At 33.6% G+C, this 19,729-nt stretch overlaps 1 protein-coding gene across 4 annotated transcripts; it reads left to right on the top strand.

Annotated features, from left to right (window-relative positions):
- Positions 1-9,816: 9,816 nt before the first annotated feature.
- Positions 9,817-19,212, top strand: LOC110637685 (protein BONZAI 1). Of its 4 annotated transcripts, XM_058139496.1 has the most exons (17): positions 9,817-9,949; positions 10,066-10,223; positions 11,048-11,095; positions 13,434-13,582; positions 13,678-13,726; positions 14,566-14,622; positions 15,044-15,229; positions 15,315-15,449; positions 15,931-15,992; positions 16,101-16,197; positions 16,268-16,382; positions 17,076-17,152; positions 17,551-17,688; positions 17,777-17,941; positions 18,177-18,341; positions 18,438-18,534; positions 18,615-19,212. In XM_058139496.1, exons 2-17 carry the CDS (start codon positions 10,074-10,076, stop codon positions 18,707-18,709), a joined length of 1,785 nt encoding a protein of 594 aa, XP_057995479.1. In that variant the 5' UTR covers positions 9,817-9,949; positions 10,066-10,073; the 3' UTR covers positions 18,710-19,212. The 4 variants fall into 4 exon arrangements, with proteins under 4 accessions (XP_057995479.1, XP_057995481.1, XP_057995478.1 ...); XM_058139498.1 differs by lacking the exon at positions 9,817-9,949 and having other exon boundaries at positions 9,969-10,223; positions 18,177-18,290; XM_058139495.1 differs by lacking the exon at positions 9,817-9,949 and having other exon boundaries at positions 9,989-10,223.
- Positions 19,213-19,729: the final 517 nt, after the last annotated feature.

Raw genomic sequence — 19,729 nt, 5'->3', positions numbered from 1 at the left:
TAAAAAATTCCGTAAAACTCAGAAAAATACGTAGACTCCAAATATATTTTTAGTTTTGCCACGTGGTCTTTAAATTAATTTTTAAAAATCATCAAAGTTTATATTTTCGGAAAATCGAACCCGATTTTTAAAATCCGAAAAATCTCAAAAAAATTCCTAAAATTTAAATAAAATTTAAATATCAAAAATACTCATAATTAATAAAATTTTGGGGTGTTACACTTGCATTCTGCCTGGGCAAAATGACCAAATGAACAGTGTTTATTCATTTGGTCATAACTCAATGCAGAAAGGTCCAATTGACCTGAAATTTTACCAGTAGAAAGCTGATACATAGATCTATAACTTTCATGAAGAACACAAATCCAAATTCTGACCATAACCTAGTCAAATTGCCAACCAAACTTAGGTTACCAAATCTGGCAGAACCAGTTTTCCCCATAATTTTGGATTCTGTCCAATCCGGCCAGTTTTGGTGTTTAGGCCATAACTTGAGCTACAAAACTCCAAATGGAGTGATTCAAAAAAGGAAATGTAACTAGACACAATAAGGAACAACTTTCATGAAGACAATTTTGCCAAATTTCTACTGTACAAATGATTAATGGAACAGTAAACTTAATGCTTAAAATCTGAAAATTGTGAATAACTAACACTAAGCTTTGAAATGATATTGGCAACCAATACCAACAACTTTAGAATGCAAAATGTGGTATGTTGGGGATATTAAAACCAATATACCTATTGTCTATGAAAAAGTCAACATTTTAGTTGACTAATGAAATAAATAGTAACCTTATATGTAAAGTACAAATATTCAAGAAATGATTTTGTAATATGCCCTAGTAGGCATAATGTGATTGGTTTGGATAGGTTGGCATGCCAATAGGGTTCTAATAGCAGTACTGTGTATAATGTATGGCTTCATTGCCATTCTGTGATGATAGCCTATGGTTATACTGATTATGATGTTATACTTGGCTTTATGCCTTATTGCTTTTATGGCTTATTAGCCATTCTGTTTGCACACCGAGAGACACATTGTGACCGATGGTGTGACGGCCCCAGGTACCTGGTACCTAGTGCTAGTTTACCCGTTTATCCAGTCCGGTCAACTTGTATAGGTTACTTGGGCATGAAAAAGTATAACTGTAATTGAACTGATTATTAAAGAAAATACAGAAATTAAATATCAAGAATAATTACAATAAAATACAAAGAAGCTCAAAATCATTAAGAAAATAATTAACAAAATGCAAGAAGAAGTTAATATCATAAAATGTAATTAGCCCTCGACTAAATAATAAGTTAGTAATTATTCATTTCTTATGAACACAATAACTAGGAAATTATTACTTTTATTTGCATATTATATTTTCTTGTATTATTAGCACTACTAAGCTTTATGCTTAGCGCGTCGCTTTTACAATGTGTAAGTACTGAAGATTTGGACAGAGGGCCTAGTAGACCACAGATTGGGTAAAGCCGTTCACAATTCTGCATAGTATCCGTGTCACCTCACAAGCTACAGTGCATTGGTAGGACACTAGGTCCCATTTTGTATTTTGTGATTTTTATAAGTTTTGTAATTAAACTTTTATTTTATCATGTATATTTGAAACCTATGTAATATAATTTTATATTAATATAAGTATTTGTAACTTCGTGTTTATAAATAACATATGAGAATTTATTTATGATTTGAGCCTGATGATGATGTGAAATGAATGAATAACAAATGGAGGAAATGTTAAGAAATTGTTGTAAATTGATGTGATACAAATGGAGTTTGAGAATGATTGGAAATTATTGAAAGTGTTTTTCACAAGTTTCGAAGAACTGTTTTCTCCAATTTTAGCCGGCACTCTGCTGGATTTTCTATAAAATTTTCGAAGCCGCAAATTAATTTATAATTTTAATAAATAATCTAAATGAGATCAATTTCATAAATTTCACTTAATAACTATAATAAATAAATTAAGAACTGATAAATATCAATGAGATAAATTATGGTGTTTCGATACACTGTGTGGCATATCTTGCTCGACTAAACTGTAGACGGGTAAGGGGTGTCACAGTCTTGCAATGCACCAACAATATTAAGACATTCAATCATAAATAAATGAGATGTAGGATAATAAACACCACTCAATGTATATGTAGCATCATTAAAAACTTTTAAAATATTCAAAAATTTTGTACAAATATCCTAATTTTGTGGATATAGTTGAACTTGTGGCACATTATTGCTAATAAATGTGCACAATAAATCTCTATATCCAAATGACTTATTTATTAATTCATATGTTGAATTCCAACGAGTGGGAACATCTCTTGGAAATCTTTTTGGTCTTCTATTATTTATTTTACAAAATATAGCCCATTATTTCATAATTTGTGGATGTCCCCATAAAAATGAAATTGCTTTTTTAATGGGGGAAATAAATTCATCAAGGGTTCTTAAACCATCTTGCACACACAAATTTAAAACAATACATGCACACCTAATATGAAAAAATTTTCCCCCAAAACTAGGTCGGCAAATTTTCTTAAGGTCATTAATTGATGCAGAATTTGCAGCAACATTATCAAAACTAATTGAAAAAATTTTATAAACTAATATATATTCTTCTAAAATATTTTTAATCATCTTATAAATATTATCAGCAGTATGTCTCTCATAAAAAACACGAAATGCAATTATTCTTCTTTGCATTATCTAATCATCACTAATCCAATAACATGTTACACCCATATATGAATGTATTTGCCAATAATCACTCCAAATATCACTACAAATAGAAACTCATTGTCACGACCCAACCTATGAGCCGGACCGGCACTAGGACCTGGGCCAGCCTAAAGCCCCCGAGGCCCGTAGTAAGCCTAACTATTCCTTAACCCAACTCTAAGGCCCATTTGAGCCCAATTTCAAGAATTCAACTGGACAGAGTCCGACCATAAAATAAACCTTTCAACAGGGAATTTTTGACTCACCCGACCTGTAAACACATTATATAATCAATTGGGGAGCTCAGCTCACCGTCCACATACTCACACAACATAAAAATAAATGGGAGCTCAGCTCTCTCATCCAGTCCATCAACATGCATAAAATAATAAGTTTATAGGTCCAAAATAATAATTTATATTACAGACCCAATTCAAATAAATATTTCTAACACATAGGAAAATTCTAAGAGTTAACAGGTTTATACAAAAATAAATAAAGGACCTGCGAGGGAGAAAAGCAGGTTAACCTCAAAAATATCCTCCTGTGGCCTGGAAAAATATTGAACAGGAGTGAGCGTTCGACTCAGAGAGTAAAATATCAATTTTAACCATAATCTCTATAACTATCTAAAGCTAATGCACCTTGTAGAGTGAAATACAACATTAGCAATATTTTTCACATCATAACAACAAAAAAGTAATTTGGAGCACTTACGCACCCAGTAATGTCAAATCATAAATATATGGGAGCTAATTCCCTATACAACTCTCTTAAATCCAACCAGTGCCAGTGAAGAACTCAGCTCGGACTTCCACTAAATAACCAAATCGGGGTCCCAGCGAAGAACTCAAACCGTGTCTACCCCGAAGGACCGGGTCCCAGCGAAGATCTCAAGCCGTGTCTACCCGTCCTATCCATAGCCAACACCACATCACACGCACGCAAACGCACACACACTGCTCCAAATTACCACAACAACATCCATGCACTTTAACAGTTATGAATGCAACATAAATTGTGCCTAGAGTTTAACTACATAGATATATGCATATAAGTGATGCATGGGCATGCTTGAACATATAATAATATCGAAATTACAATTAAAATTAATATTTTACTCACAGACTTGATATCTGTCACTGTGGCGGCTGGGAGGAGGAAGAAGGCTGTCCCGGCTCACCTGACAATTTTATTATAATCATTTAATAAATTTGACTCAATACAAACTAAGAAAAGGCCAAATACGTCCTAAGTCGTGCCGAAAATCTGGCAGAGTCTCCCCTATACCTAGGACCTACCCAACCTGTAAAAGGGCTCAAAACGCACTTCTATATTCACAAATCATACACTCACAACTCAATCACATTACACAGCCCCTCCTGGGCCCATCCAAATAATCCTCAATCACAATATGTAAATTCACAGTTTAGTCCTTATAATTGATCATTTTTGCAAAAACTGTCCAAATAAGCTTTAAAAATTCTAAAACTTTACCCCGCGGTCCTTAGCAATATTACTAGGCTATTGCAAAAAGAATCAAAATTTTCTGAGCTACCACGAATATTTTATGAATTTTTAATCCCATTTAAGTACTAGAAAATTACGAAAAAGTAAGGTTCGGGTTTACCTATGCCGATTCCGAATCCGGGGACGCGCTCGAGACGTCTGACAACGGTGGGGGAGCCAAAATCTCGATCTGATTCCAAGACTTTTTTGGTAACCGGTCTGTCTAGCCGGAAATTCACAGACCCCGACAACTGTCGAATTTCTGCGAATTGAATATACCTACACGAAGCCCACAACACGGGGGTTAGTACATAAATTTTATAGAATTTTCTAAGCTCATTTAATGCTCGGAAAAGCACTACGAAGTTTCATAGGACCCACCAAAAAACGGTGTCAAAAAATTTTGAAATTTATATTGCCGCGAAGCTCTCGACGAGTGGAGCACTCTGGTACTCTCGATTTTCTCGTGGAGTTCACGGTTTGCGAGAAATCTAGCCCAAAAGTCAAAATGGGCTAAAACTTCCCAGACAAAAAATTAGACAAACCACTCAATGGATTTTGGTGTTCTTGGTGTCTATGGAAAGCTCTCGAGGTGTAGATGGGTTTAGACACAAGACCCGACCCAATTGGTGGCCGAATCGACCGGATTTCGGTCGAGAAGACGAAGCATCGCGCGCGCATAGGGGAGGTGTTCGCGCTCGTTTTCCTGCCGCCTGGAGCGTCGGCCGGCCGTGGGGAGGTGGTGGGGTAGCGCGCCGGTGAGCTAAGGTGGCTGGGGAGGCGGCTGCGTTGGCTAGGGGTGAGGGAGGAGAGAGAAAACGGGGAGGGAAGGAGGGGAGGTCAGGACTCGCGCGGAGAGGAAGAAAAAGGAAGAAGAAGCCTATCCGATTCGACCGGTCCGATCCAATCCGGTTCGATTCGGCCGGTTCGATTCAGGATACAAAATTTTAAATTTTTACTCTACCTTGGGACCGAAAACGAGGTCCAAAAATTTTGAAAAAATTTCAGAAAACTCAGAAAAATTCGTTGACTCCAAATATATTTTTAGTTTTGCCACGTGGTCTTTAAATTAATTTTTAAAAATCATCAAAGTTTATATTTTCGGAAAATCGAACCCAATTTCTAAAATCTGAAAAAATTTCAAATAATTTCCTAAAATTCAAATAAAAATAAAATATCAATATTTACCCAAAAATAATAAATTTAAAAATTAGGGGTGTACACTCATGCACTCATATTTAAAAAAAATTATTGTAATTCTTTTTTTCCTTTTTTAAATAAAGAAAAAATATTGCGTTTTGAAGTATTTCTAGGAATGCGTTTTGCATTAGGATTTAAAGCATTTTGACAATAATTAATAAAATCAAGTTTTTTACCAAAATTAAATGATAAATGCTCAATACAAATCATTTTTGCTAATTTCTCTATATTTTTCTGATCAGAATATTGAAATAAAGATTAAGATTTAGAATTTGCATACCTAGATATTTGAGTTTGAGACTTATCATACCCAATTTTAGTTGGATGCTTTTGCACCAAATGTCTCTTGAATGTGCCATATCCACCTCCTATTTTGAACTTGTAAACTTGGCCACAGTGATTACAAATTACATCAAATGTATTTTTGGATTTTCGTTTTTTTGTAAAGTGGACTTTGAAGATGTCGGATGTGAGTGCTTTTTTTGCCTCGTCTTTCTCAGCTTGTTGATTTTGGCTTTCTTCAGTGTGTTGAAATAACTCTTGAACTTCAACATCATTATCATCATCCCCAATTTGCTCCATTATGTTGTCTAGATCAATTGAAGTAAACTCATTTGGATTTGGGTATGTTGATTCACCAACCTTACTTTTCCCTTTGCTACTTGATGAACTTCCAAATCCACTACTTGCCATTTTCTCAAAAACAAAAAAAATCGCATGATGAAATTTGAAAATTAAAAAAAAAAAATAGTATAGAAGATAACAAAAATAGAAGGTACTAGAAATTTTAAAAAAAAAGTGTATAAGATATAAAAAAAAAAAAGATACTAGAAATTTGAAAATAAAAAAAAATTAGTGTAGAATATTAAAAAAAATAGAGGTAGTAGAAATTTTTGTGTGGATATAAAAAAATAGTGTAATAGAGAAAATATTAAATTTTAATAATAATATAAAAAATAATAATAAAGTTATTGAGTATAATAATGAAGCATTAAAAATTTTTATGAGTGTATAAAAAAATAAAATGTAGAAATTTAGAGAATATTGAGAATTAAAGAGAGATTTGAGAATGATTGTGTAGAGAATTTGAGAGATTTTAGAGAATTTAAGAATTATGTGAATGAATTAAGGGAGTGAGTTGGGGTATTTATAGAGATTTTATAAATTTTTATTTTCAAAATTATCCCTAAAAATTAATTATTTTTTTACTGTTTAAGGGACTAAAAAGTAAATTTATAATAATAAAAAAAATTGTAACGGTAACAATTTTTACCGTTTGAAATTAAAAAAGAAATGTAAACATTACAATTTTTACAGTTGAAATTAAAAAAAAAAGGATTAAGATTTTTTTTTTTAATAAGGAAATGACCCATGAATTGACAGAGTGCAGGGGGTGGGGGTCATGGTGCGTGCAAAGACACTAGGTGCGATCGCTGCAGTCGCATTGCAGTGTGATGTGACTGTGCAGGTTTAAATCGAACTGTTGGTTCGATTTGATTTTAAATCAACGATTTTAAACCGAATCGAACCGACGATTCAATGGTTTCATAATATATTGAACCTGAACTAAACCATGGAGAAACGGTTTAGGTTCGATTTAATAACGATTTTGGTTTTAACCAGTTTTGATCCGGGTTTGATCGGTTCGATTCCGGTTCCAAACCGGACTGTGGCCACCCCTACTTTAGTTAACTCCTTTTATCTTACCCAAAATCGAACTTTGGTTATTTTATTCTTTAGCTTTATTTTCTTTCTTGACCAGGCTGTCATGTCGGAAACTTGTATCTCTTCACTTTCTCGATCAAGTCATCAACATCTTGATGTTACTCATAATTGGTCCTTTGACCACTTTAGCTAGCACTTTCACTAGCATTTGTGTTATCTCTCCTGCTACATCTGAACTAACTATTTCATCTTACCCTTATGCACTCCTTCCATATAAATACATATTACATGATTTATCTATGCTAACCTTTGTCCTTATCCTTTCCTTTACTTATAGTATACTTTTATCTGGTGCAAAAAGAAGCTAAGGAGGAACCTAGGGAATAGTAGCCATGCATTCACTATATAATCTCTGTTTCTGTCCTTTAGACCACATACTACCCCTTATTACCTCAAGGATGGGATCTGCAGGGATTCTATTTTCTCATATCCACTCAATTAGCCAAAATATAAGATATTGGGTACCCAAACTCGTTATTCAATTCAAAGGCTTTACATCCATCATAATCTGATCACTTATGATTCCTACAATGGAACTTGTACTCTCTTCAAGATACCTAAGCTAACAACTCTCTACCTCACTCTACGGTCCCATTTGGGACACTATTCTATAGGTCACTATCACTAGTAGTAACCTTCTATCTCTCCTGAAAGGATAAGACCATAACTTTCATCACAACTGATTACAAAAGAGGCACTGCCTTTGCCATCTTGCCACAATCATGTTAGGCTATCTGCTCTCTTATCATATTGCAAACCCCTTAAAATGTCATTTCACAGGTTATAAACATCATTCATAGCATCCGATCTCCTTTTTGGGGAAGCAAAGTCATACTCTGTGCCTTACTGCCACATAAGGAAGATACTATTTTTTTACAAAACTTTAGGCAAAACATCCATTGTAATGCTAAAACTGTCTAAGACCTCATATCAGAGACTAGATGGTCTCACTCTGTAAGTACTACCTTAATTTTGTGACTATATTAAAACCTCTAATTTTTATGACAACTCCTGATATAACTCTAGCTTCTGCTAAAGTAACCAAGTTACTGACTATAGTTATCGCTTAACTGTGACTCTCGATATTCTAGCTCAAGGGTTTTCAACCCCTAACTAGGAGTTCCAAACTCCTTGGCAAAAATAGAACTCTATTCTGGTGTAATTGTACAAAAACAGAGGCCATCTACGAACACCCTTAGGAAACACATTGAGGATGTACGCATCTCTACACAATAACCCCATGTCAGTACTGTAATCTGTAACTTATATACAAACATCAAGAACATTGCATAGATCACTACAATATGTCCCAACAGACCAAGTTTCCCAAAATACTATACATGGAAAATTAAGAAAATATAATAAATAAAATTGATAAAAATAATAATTATTATTAAATTAATAATAATTAAATCAATCTTAGAACCAAGGCTAGAAATAATGTAATACTATATCTTGTTAACTGATTAAATATTAATATTTAAAACTAATCATTTCAATTAAATTAGGCTATTAAATAATTTATAAAATATGTTTAGAAATAATATTAAGAATATATAAATGGGGATTTTACAAAAATTATAAATTAATTAAATACTATTAAAATAATATTTAAATATCATATAAAAATATAAAATTTATATTTTAAAATTCAGATTATTACATTTTAAATATGAAAAAATAAATTAAATATATTATAAATTACATAAATTTTAAGAGTAAAATAAATTTAATTATTTATTAATTATAAATTAAATTTACATATTTAATAGACTAATAATTCTAAATAAATATCATAAAAAAGTTTATAAATATTATTTTTTATATTTTTAGACCATCACGACGATGATGATAATAATAATAATAATAATAATAATAATAATAATAATAATATAATGTTATTTGAAATCTTACTCTTTTAAATTAGTGTTTATAGTAGAAACAGAATTAAAAGAATATGAAAAATATTATTAAAATAAATTAATAAATTATAATAATAATAATAATAATAATAATAATAATATAATGTTATTTGAAATCTTACTCTTTTAAATTAGTGTTTATAGTAGAAACAGAATTAAAAGAATATGAAAAATATTATTAAAATAAATTAATAAATTATTATTATTATAATATTTTTCTTATAATGTGATGAAAGATATTTTATTAATATGATGTTCATATATTAATAATGTGGCATTTTGGACTCTTCAAGCGTGGTCCAAACTTTCATAAGAAATACCGCCAATTTGCCTATTTCACGCCGTCGGGTAATTTCTCAACAATCGCACATTCGCATAGGCAAAATCTTTTCTTCCATTAATTAATTCAAACTTCAAGTCGTTGAAGCGCGTTAAACGGTCATAAGAGCAAAGACCGTTAATTTTTCAATCCACTTACCATACCATAACATACAGTCAAAACTACGGCGTTTAAAATATATATATTTTTTCTTAAGAGCACCTTTTTTTTCTGAATATGAATATTAACCTAAAAAAGGGCGCCAAAGTAAATTCATCACGGGCTTGAGGCAAACGGTTGGCAGATTTTAAGTGGATACTTGGTTAACCCCAGATCTAATATTTCCGTAGCTGAGCAAAATCTCCCTGCCCTCTCTCTTTGCTTCGCGGAAATATCTTATAAGCAAAGCGCTTACGACAGACGCGTATTTTTTTTTTTGAAAAGGACTGCAACGGATACCCCTAGACAAAGACTGGGAAGGGAGAGTGGGGACCACATATCTATCAAACTTCACTGGCTACACGTCCTGAAATTGGATAACCGGTCTCTCTCTCCACTTTTTCTCTTTTTTTTTTTTTTCCATTTCTCCTTTTGTCTATATCATTGAGCCAATTACACATATTTAATTTGGGAGCTCTGTTGCTGAGTTGTCTTTGAAGGCGCTGGGATGGGGAACTGCTGCTCCGATGTGGCCGGCGGAAGGGCGGCCGTCGGTGGCACAGCTGCTGCTGCCGGCGGCGCTGATGCTGCTGCGAATGATGCCGTCGATTACTATCTCAAGTCTCGTGGTTTCCACGCTATGTTTTCTCCGATCGAGGTAGTTACTTGTTTCTGTGTGTCTCGCTTGCTTTTGTAATTATTTTATGTTATTTCGTTCATAAGCTTAGATGAGGGTTGGTTCAGTGTAATTGGATCCAGAGATACTACTTTCTATATTCTTCTAGTGACAAGCTTTTTGGAGTACATTTTAGAGGTGTAATGCTCTGAAATCGAGAACTTAGAGGTCTAGGAGTGGCATTCTATATCTTCATTTATAGCATTTTATAGGTAGCAGTTTGGAATTAGCTTTGATTTGTAGCTTTTGATTGTAAGCGGCTTTTAGCCAATGACAAAGTCACAGGGATGCTACACGAAGAGTTTTTAACTGAATAGAAACTGAAGCTATCAAGTGGAGCAGAGTTTGGGAGTTTTTATTATTAATATTTTTTTCTTAATAAATAGCATAGTTTTGACATAATTATTAATTTCATAACTTATGTAGTTGGAGTAGGACTGTGTGAAAATTGATTGATTGTTCTACTGCGTCTTTTACTTGAAGCAACCTTCCGTTTTCAAAAGGCATTTCGGTAGAATTTGAGAATGTTAGGTTAACTTTGAGAATCATTATTGACTTATTAAGGTTATGGTTCTCGTTCTCATTAAAACAATCACTGTAAAATTGAACTAGGGTTCTAATGATTCAGGGTGTTGGGCTAAATGGGTGGTTACTTGGAAAGAATATTATACTTGATACCAGCAAACTTGTATGCAATTGGTAAATTATTTACCTTATTTGATCATATACATCAAATTTCCATTCCCAGCTTACTCTTTACCTTTTGTTTTTCTTGAATCCTACCTGAAAAATCCATATATTTGCAGCTGTCATTTTCTGCTACAAATTTGCGTGACCGGGATGTGCTATCTAAGGTTTGTTGCCAGACTTCTTATTACTTTTTGATTGAAATTTTCTTTTGTGGGCTACTAATGTTTGTGATGAATTTATGGTTTGTCATAAAATTTGCTTAAGTTATGCAAATCTTTTATATGCAGCCATGTATTTTTCCTTGAAAAGCATTTTTTTCCGTGTTTTAAGACACCATACGCTAACATCAACTTTTGCATTTTGATGTAAAAATGTATGTGAGATACAACTTTTGCATTTTGATGTAAAAATGTATGTGAGATACTGTTATAATGGATTCTTGAACAATATTGGGTTATTAATTGAATAAGAATTCAGAAGTTCTGTGACAATTTTCATATGCTCGAAAGTCAGCATCTTAAGCCAATAACATTTGGCCATGTGTACAATAATATTCACTAAAGTGGAATGCTATTGGAAACATTTAGCAAAATAATGTATGTGGAATTAAGCATAAAGCTATACCCTTGAATTGTTTGTAGATGTACTACCATGTAATTGTTTGTGAACTTTATTAAACCAAAGTGCCATTAACAAGTAGAAATACAAGATCATCTCAATGAATTCATAGTGCTAGTGGCATAGAGAGTCTTGTTTGGTGGACATCCCTAAACACAGTTAAAAACTATGTTATACCAGTATTACATGATTGTTAGTTAGAGGGAATCATCAAGTGTGTCCTTTCTTTAGCATTCAATGGAATGGGTTTCTCCATGTGGCCAAGAGCCTAAAGCTAGGTTATATTATTAGTTACCTAACTGTGTACAAAAACTCTATTTGACTAATCCTTTGATGTGGCAATGGAGGGAATCACTAGTGCCACAAGGCACCCAAGAAAATTGTTTGGTGAGTACCATTGAAGAGGCTAAAATGTCATATATATGGCAGACTACAAGTTAACACACTTTAGAATCCTTGGGGCGTTTATATTGGTTTGGCTTTGGTACCATTTATTTATGCCCGAGGAATGCCCAAGAAGATTATTGATAACATTATTTTTACAAATTATTCTTAATTTAATATTTGATCTTTATCATGGAACTTATTTTTGCTCAAACATGGCATTATGTCTTGAACTATGGTCCTTAAACATGGCTCTGGTGTTCTTCAGTTTGAGATTAATTTGATTGCACTGAATCCTGATAGAATGAATCTAAAGTTGCTGTGCTAGTTAGCTATTGCATAGCAGAATCTCAGAACACCAGAACACCAGAATTAGAAGAGAGAGAGAGAGAGAGAGAGAGAGAGAGAGAGAGAGAGAGAGAGAAGAATTAGAGAGAGGAAGTAATTGTTGTATTATTGATTTGATGAATGCCTATCAATTACAATGCAAGGGCCATTTATACCATTTACTCCCATTTCCTATTTCAGTATGTAACTGCTTAATCCATCCAACTCATCTCACTAACTGCTTAGTCATAACATTCCCCTCCTCTTGAAATCATTCTTGTCCTCAAGAATGAAGAAAGGAACAATAATCAGCAAAAACACATTGCAATTATAGACGACCTGCTACTACTAAGTCCTGTAATGAATTGTAATGTTCAAAACTAATACGCTAAAACTGGAAGTTCTTCCTTCATATTTGCCTTTCTTTCTCTGGCTTCTCCATCTCTCAAATTCATATTCCTTAAGAATTATGGAGGCAGCTTCCTTCTAGATTGATTTCTCTTCAGCCTTCTTGATTTCTCCCACTTATCATCCATGGAAACTAGGAATACACAAGAACAAAACATATAATCATGATTCTCTTGAATTGGTAAGATCAATTCATCTCCATTGCTCCAAGAAATTGCATTTTCCAGCAAGGTTTTCCTCTGAAAAGAGCAAATAATTGTTTAGCAACAAACACCATAACACCACAATTAGAAGAAGAAGAAGAAGAAGAAGAAGAAGAAGAAGAGAGAGAGAGAGAGAGAGAGAGAGAGAGAGAGAGAGAGAGAGACGAAATAATTGTTGTATTATTGATTTGATGAATGCCTATCAATTACAATGCAAGGGATTTATACCATTTACTCTCATTTCCTATTTCAGTATGTAATTGCTTAATCCAACCAACTCATCTCACTAACTACTTAGTCATAACATTAGCTAAGTCATTATAAGAACACAACCATACTCCTGACATGGAGGTTTTTATTTTTGTATGCTTCTATTGTACGTGTCTTGAACATCCTTTGGAGCTTTTCTAGGCTATAAATTTTATAGATAAAATAGAGATGAAATAAAGATAAACTTGAATGCTAGGACATTAACAGAACTTTTGATATATTAAATTGTGTTAAATTGCTCCAGGTTTTTTACTGTTTTCAAAATCTTCTCATATAAGTTTCTTTGCCTTAGAGTGATCCTATGGTGGTTGTTTATACAAAAGCGAGAGATGGACAACCTACTGAAGTTTTCCGCACTGAAGTAGTTCTTAATTCATTGAATCCCACGTGGATTATGAAATATGCTATCACATTCCAGTTTGAAGTTGTACAAACTTTGCTGTAAGTTCAATGCTTGGAACTCTAATTCTTTTTTTCTTGACCAAATATGCATTTTATTGGTTTCACTGTAATTTAATATGTAAAATTTACTACAGGTTTCATATATATGACGTTGACACTCAATTTCATGATATAGATGTTAAGGTATATTTTTATATTTCCGTCTACTCTTTCCTTCGTCACTTTAATTGTAGAGGAAATTGTTTTGCATGCAATTTAAACTATTCTTGATCCTCACCTATAAGTTTGGGCTTTTAGGTTGAGTAGTTTCCTAACATAGTTTGAGAGCCCCTTTGATCAAAATATATAGGGTTTGAATTTCGGACACCACCTCTTATTATTTAAAATCACAAGGGTTTCTCATGAACACTCTAAGGACAGCCACCTTAGCATGAACGGGCGTGTTTTATCTATAAGCTTGAATTTTAGGTTTAATCATTTCTTCATAATAAGCTTTTTTGAATCAAAACCTTAAGTTCGTTACTGCATAGAGACTAAATACTAGCTGGATAATTGCCAATTTTTTGAATCAATTTTTTCTTTTCTAGCATTCTAATGCTATAAAGAGAAAACCTTTTTCTTTTCCTGGTAAAGATATCTGTGATGAGGAGAAATGAAAATTTTAACCAGGTGATGCTTGTGCTTTTCTGGCATTTACACTGCTACACATTATGGCTCATCTATAACATATTTATGCATATGATTTCACACTTTAGCGTTCCATGCCAAGGGAAGAGAACTTGGCTGTTGTAGTTGTGCATTAACAAACTTGTGGAGATTTGTTTGACTTCTTGGTGGTTTTAAGCTTTCTACCTGTGTTCACTAATGACTTAATGATCAACATTTATGTGCATATACTGTTTGGATGTCATGAATACAAATTCAATTAGAAAAATTTGTTTGAACGACTGTACTAAAGATTTTCTCTTTACTCTCATTTGACTGAATGGAATGGTAATTAACAAATGATTTAACAATTGCAGATGCTCAAGCTAGATGAGCAACAATTTCTAGGTGAAGCATCTTGTGTTTTGTCTGAGGTATGACATGAAGGCCATCCTAATTTATGCCATACTTTCTTGTAGACTTACTAAATAATGAGAACTTCAACTTTCTTCTACTGAAATGTGGAAATCCCTGTAATTTTATTCTAGCAAGAGAGATCCTTACATTCCATGACAGTGGCTGATATCTAATTCTATATTTGGTAGACCATGAAAGAATGTAATGGAATAAAGAAAAAGGAATTATGAGAAGGAATTGTTTAAAAAAAATAATGAAAAGGAAATTTATCCCATTATATTCCATTGCGCTCCTTAAACAGTCTTATAAAACATATGATAAGAATTTGAGTACATTCTGTTCATGGTAACCAAGATGCATATATAAAAATGGGAATTGTAGGACTGAAATTAAATTTGAATTTTCTAAGAACCTACACTTTTGTTTCTCTCTATGCAGATTTTGACTAAACCAAATAGGTCGCTGACCTTAGATCTGGTACAAAAAGAAGATTCCACAATATCAAGCCATCCCCAGCGTGGGCAGCTTGTTGTGCATGCTGAGGAATGCATTAGCTCAAAGACTACAACAGAGATGATATTAAGGTGTTCGGATTTGGAACACAAGGATCTGTTCTCAAGAATTGTATGGGTTGCTAAGTTTTTATTTCTCTTTCCTTGTCAAATATTTTTTGAGAAAAATGAATGATGGTTTGGTGTTTTATCTGCAGAACCCTTTCCTGGTAATCTCAAAAACTGTTGAGAGTGGGAACCCCATTCCTGCGTGTAAAACTGAAGTCTTAAAGAATGATCACAACCCGATATGGAAACCTATCTTTCTGAATATTCAACAAGTTGGAAGCAAGGTAAAAGGAATATTGCATTTGGGGTCAGAATTTGTATTTCCTAGTAGAAATCCAGCATCTTGTTGTCCAGTACATCTATCTGAAGAAAAATGGAAAATGAAATTTTTAAACAGGGCTTTGTGTGGGCCACAAAGGTTTGGTTGGTTATTTGAGTCCAATGACTGCTGCTAGCCATGGACGATTTTACTTCAACTTTCTAGCATATGCAGAGATTAATAAAAACAATGATATTGGTCCTTGCCTTTTAGTTGATATTTTTTTCCTGTCAATTTCAATGAGATAGAAATAATAAGATATATAGAGAATGTGCCATTATAAAAATGGAGCTCCAAATTGGCCAGCTTCTTCTTTGAACGTGCAGGTTTTGTAAACTGTTTGATGATGTCTGTTGTTTAGATGCCCAGCTTGCTCACCTGTTTATGGTTAAGTTCTTAGCACATCTTTTTTTTTTTTTTTTTTTTTTTTTAAACTCAACCTGCAGGATAGTCCACTGGTGATAGAGTGCTACAACTTCAACAGTAGCGGCAAGCATGATTTGATTGGGTAGAGTGCTACAAATTCAACAGTAGCTCATTTTTTTCTTTCCTTTTTTTCTCCTCAACTCTTTATGCCTTAATGTTGGTGGTGCTTCCTTTCTTTGTTAATTTACAGAGAAGTTCGAAAATCCCTAGCGGACTTGGAAAAGCTACGTTCTAGTGGGGCAGGTGAAAATTTATTTTCACCCGCTGCTGTTGGGCATGATCACAAGGTCTGATTATGTAAAGCAATTTAATTTCAATCCTGAACCTTTCTTTACCCTAAATTGTCTAATTATACAGGTATTAAAGAGCCAGCTATTTGTGGATAAGTTTTCTGAAAGCGTTCAATATACTTTTTTGGATTACTTGAAAGGAGGATGTGAGCTTAACTTCATGGTGGCTATTGATTTCACTGGTACTTGTCTTTTAATCTGTCTTTAACTTAAACTACGATGCCTGGAATTTTTGCTCCTAAAGGTTAAATTATTTTATCTTAGTTACTTTGGGAATATAATGTAAATTATTATTTGTTGTTTTGGTTTAACAAGTCATCAATTATATTTAACATTTGTTATTGTGTTTCTATTTGTGAGTTCACACATCATAGCAGATCTGTGAGATTCATCATATTTCCTTTCTTGATTTTCAAGTTTCAACATAAACCAGAAAAGGGCATTATGTTGTTGTTACTCACGTATGTGCCTTGTAATGATTTGTAGAAATTTATTTATTCAACTAGACCACTTGATCATACCATTCTCTTTACATATATTATGATCAGTGTTGCAAAAGTATAATCTACTTGCAGATGAAAAGAAGTTTAGCTTGTTTATAAGCCAAAGATCTCTAGCTATTTGTTTTTTTGTGACATTAAAGCAGGAGGAAGTTCTAAGGCCTTTTAATACAACATATGATCATGATCTTTAGGTGTTTTATTATATTATTATTAAGGTTTTCCTTCTTTATTTAACAGTCATCACTACTGTATTCCTATATATCATTTCCCATTTCCCTCTTCCCCTTTTCTATGTTTCATCATCATTGGTAGACAACAGTGGGTTATAGGTACCCTAACATGTTATCATGCCTTTCATTTTTCGTCTTTCAGCTTCAAATGGAAATCCCCGCCTCCCTGATTCCTTGCATTATCTTGATCCTTCAGGACGGTTAAATGCATACCAGCAAGTGAGAAATCTTGTCTTCCATATTTAATGTTCTTAATCACTATCATTAATGGACACGTGTTACTACTTGGTACATACAAACGCTCAAATGGATAGGGAAAATAATGAGAAAAAAGTTTTACAGGTCTCAGCAATGTGTGCAAGTCCATAAAGCACTTGTATGCATATATATGTGTGTTTGTGAAAGAGAAAATTACAATTACCCTACAAAGCAAAGGATTTTTTCTTTATGTAGAAGTGTAAGGAAAAGCTGAAATTATGAAACACCTCTTTTTATTAAAATGTCTTTGCCCCTTCATGCAAAACCACCCCATTCCCCACCTTTGCATGGAGCTTTCGGTGTACAATATCTTCTTTAAATATGAGCCACAAACTCAACATTGCCAATTTGTATTTCAGGCAATTGTAGAAGTTGGAGAAGTGTTGCAGTTTTATGATTCAGACAAGCACTTCCCTGCCTGGGGATTTGGGGCACGGCCAATTGATGGTCCAGTGTCTCATTGTTTTAACTTGAATGGAAGCAATAGTCACTGTGAGGTGAAATACCTAGAACTTGTTTTATTATACTTAATTTTCCTACTTGTACTCACAGAACGGCTATTTATTAAGCATCTATATCTCTCAGGTTGAAGGAATCCAAGGAATTATGATGGCATATACAAGTGCCCTTTTGAATGTTTCTTTAGCGGGTCCAACGCTTTTTGGTCCTGTGATAAGCACTGCTGCACTAATTGCTAGCCAGTCTCTTGCAAATGGAGGGAAAAAATACTTTGTTTTGTTAATAATTACGGTAAGAATCAAACTGGAAATCTTGATAATTTGTCCTTGTATTGTAATCACTTTGGCTAACATAATTATCAATTTTATGGCTTGCGTCACCATTTAGCAGTAATTTCTTACTCTAATAGGATGTAATTTTGTAGCAGTCTGCAATTTTCTACTATTATATCTTTGAAGAATAACCTTTTCATTGTGTTAAATTTATGTTATACCAATTCTTTGCTGAAATTTGTTGAATATCTTAGGATGGAGTTGTAACAGATCTCCAAGAAACCAAAGATGCTATAGTGAAGGCATCTGACCTACCGTTATCAATCCTTATTGTTGGAGTTGGAGGAGCTGACTTCAAAGAAATGGAGGTGCAATTCACGTTTATACTTCTTTCTATGCCAGAATACGTGATTATAGAAGTACTAATAATTCCTTTACATTCTAGATGCTAGGGTAGAAACCTCAATTGTCTTATTGAATTCCTCCAAATTTCTGAAGTTTTAACTGTTGCATAGATTTTGGATGCTGACAAAGGAGAGAGACTCGAAAGTTCTACTGGACGTGTTGCTTCACGTGATATAGTTCAGTTTGTACCATTCCGGAGTGTACAAAGTAAGAAAATTTGCTATTGTGATAAATAAAAGGTTAAGTGATTATTTTTAGTTTGTTGGTAACACCTGTAATATTCGCAGGTGGACAAATTTCTGTTGTTCAAGCGCTTCTAGCTGAACTACCTACTCAATTTTCAACCTACATGCGATCCAGGGATATTCAACCAAATTTTTAATTTTGTAAAGAAGTTGTACATAAATGCAGTCATGGTTTGTAGGTAATGAGGCCTCATTCATCTTACTGGAAGAGGTAACATATGCATTCTTACAGATTTATGAAGTCAACAAAACCTCATGCCAATGGGCTTGGGTTAGCCGCACCATCCTTTGTGATATTCGTAAGGGCTGGACAAATTTTACATTGTTTCCAGCTTGGAACGGTGGCTCTTCCTGGCTCGGAACAAGGTTTGGACAGATCAATGAAGACTTCTTACATTTGGAATAAAGTTACGGAAGAATAGCTGAAAATGCAATGCATTCAAGCCAGCTATGGAAGGATTGAGGTGGAACTAAAGTGGCCATGCATATCTTGCAAAGTGGAATAAAACTGTGAAGAAGTCAGAATTGTAATGCCGTCTTTTGATTGTTTTACTTGGTTGTATTGATACCTTTAGGCGATTTGTTGCCCAAATATTTCTTCTTTTTGACCTAATGTGAGATTCATTGTTCAGTTTGAAAATGATCTGCTTCTTTCTCTTCCACACTGTTCCTTTTGTTCCCTTAGTCAAGTCTGTTGAACGTTCTTATTAATTAATTTTTGGTCAAAACAAGAAATTGATAGATGTTAGATAGCTTGGTCCCCTCCTCTCTCAGCTTCGGATGCGACTTTGTGAAGTCTCCTACAAATTATTTTGCCTTTGTTGTCTTGTTTTCCTCAATTTTCTATTTGCAGAGTAGACTAAATTAATTTTTTTCGGAAGAAAGTTTGATATATGATGAAAAGAAGAGTAAAACCAACTTTTTCCTCATTTTCAAAACTAATCTTGGGTTGCAAGTCTTAGAAGTTGAAATCAATATTCTTCCAAGTTGAAATCAATATTCTTCCCATACTAGGGCGAGTCAAATTCAATATTTTTTCCCTTGCCTCCCAAACTAGGGCGAGTTTTTTTTATGGGCCTACAGAGAGTCATGCAGTTCCAATTTTCTTCTCTCCTCTAGTAGGCCCAACTCAATTAATCCTTTTTTTTTTTTTTTCT

Source organism: Hevea brasiliensis, chromosome 17, assembly GCF_030052815.1.
Source record: "Hevea brasiliensis isolate MT/VB/25A 57/8 chromosome 17, ASM3005281v1, whole genome shotgun sequence".
Taxonomy (NCBI): Eukaryota; Viridiplantae; Streptophyta; class Magnoliopsida; order Malpighiales; family Euphorbiaceae; genus Hevea; species Hevea brasiliensis.
This window is presented reverse-complemented; position numbering and strand designations above follow the sequence as displayed.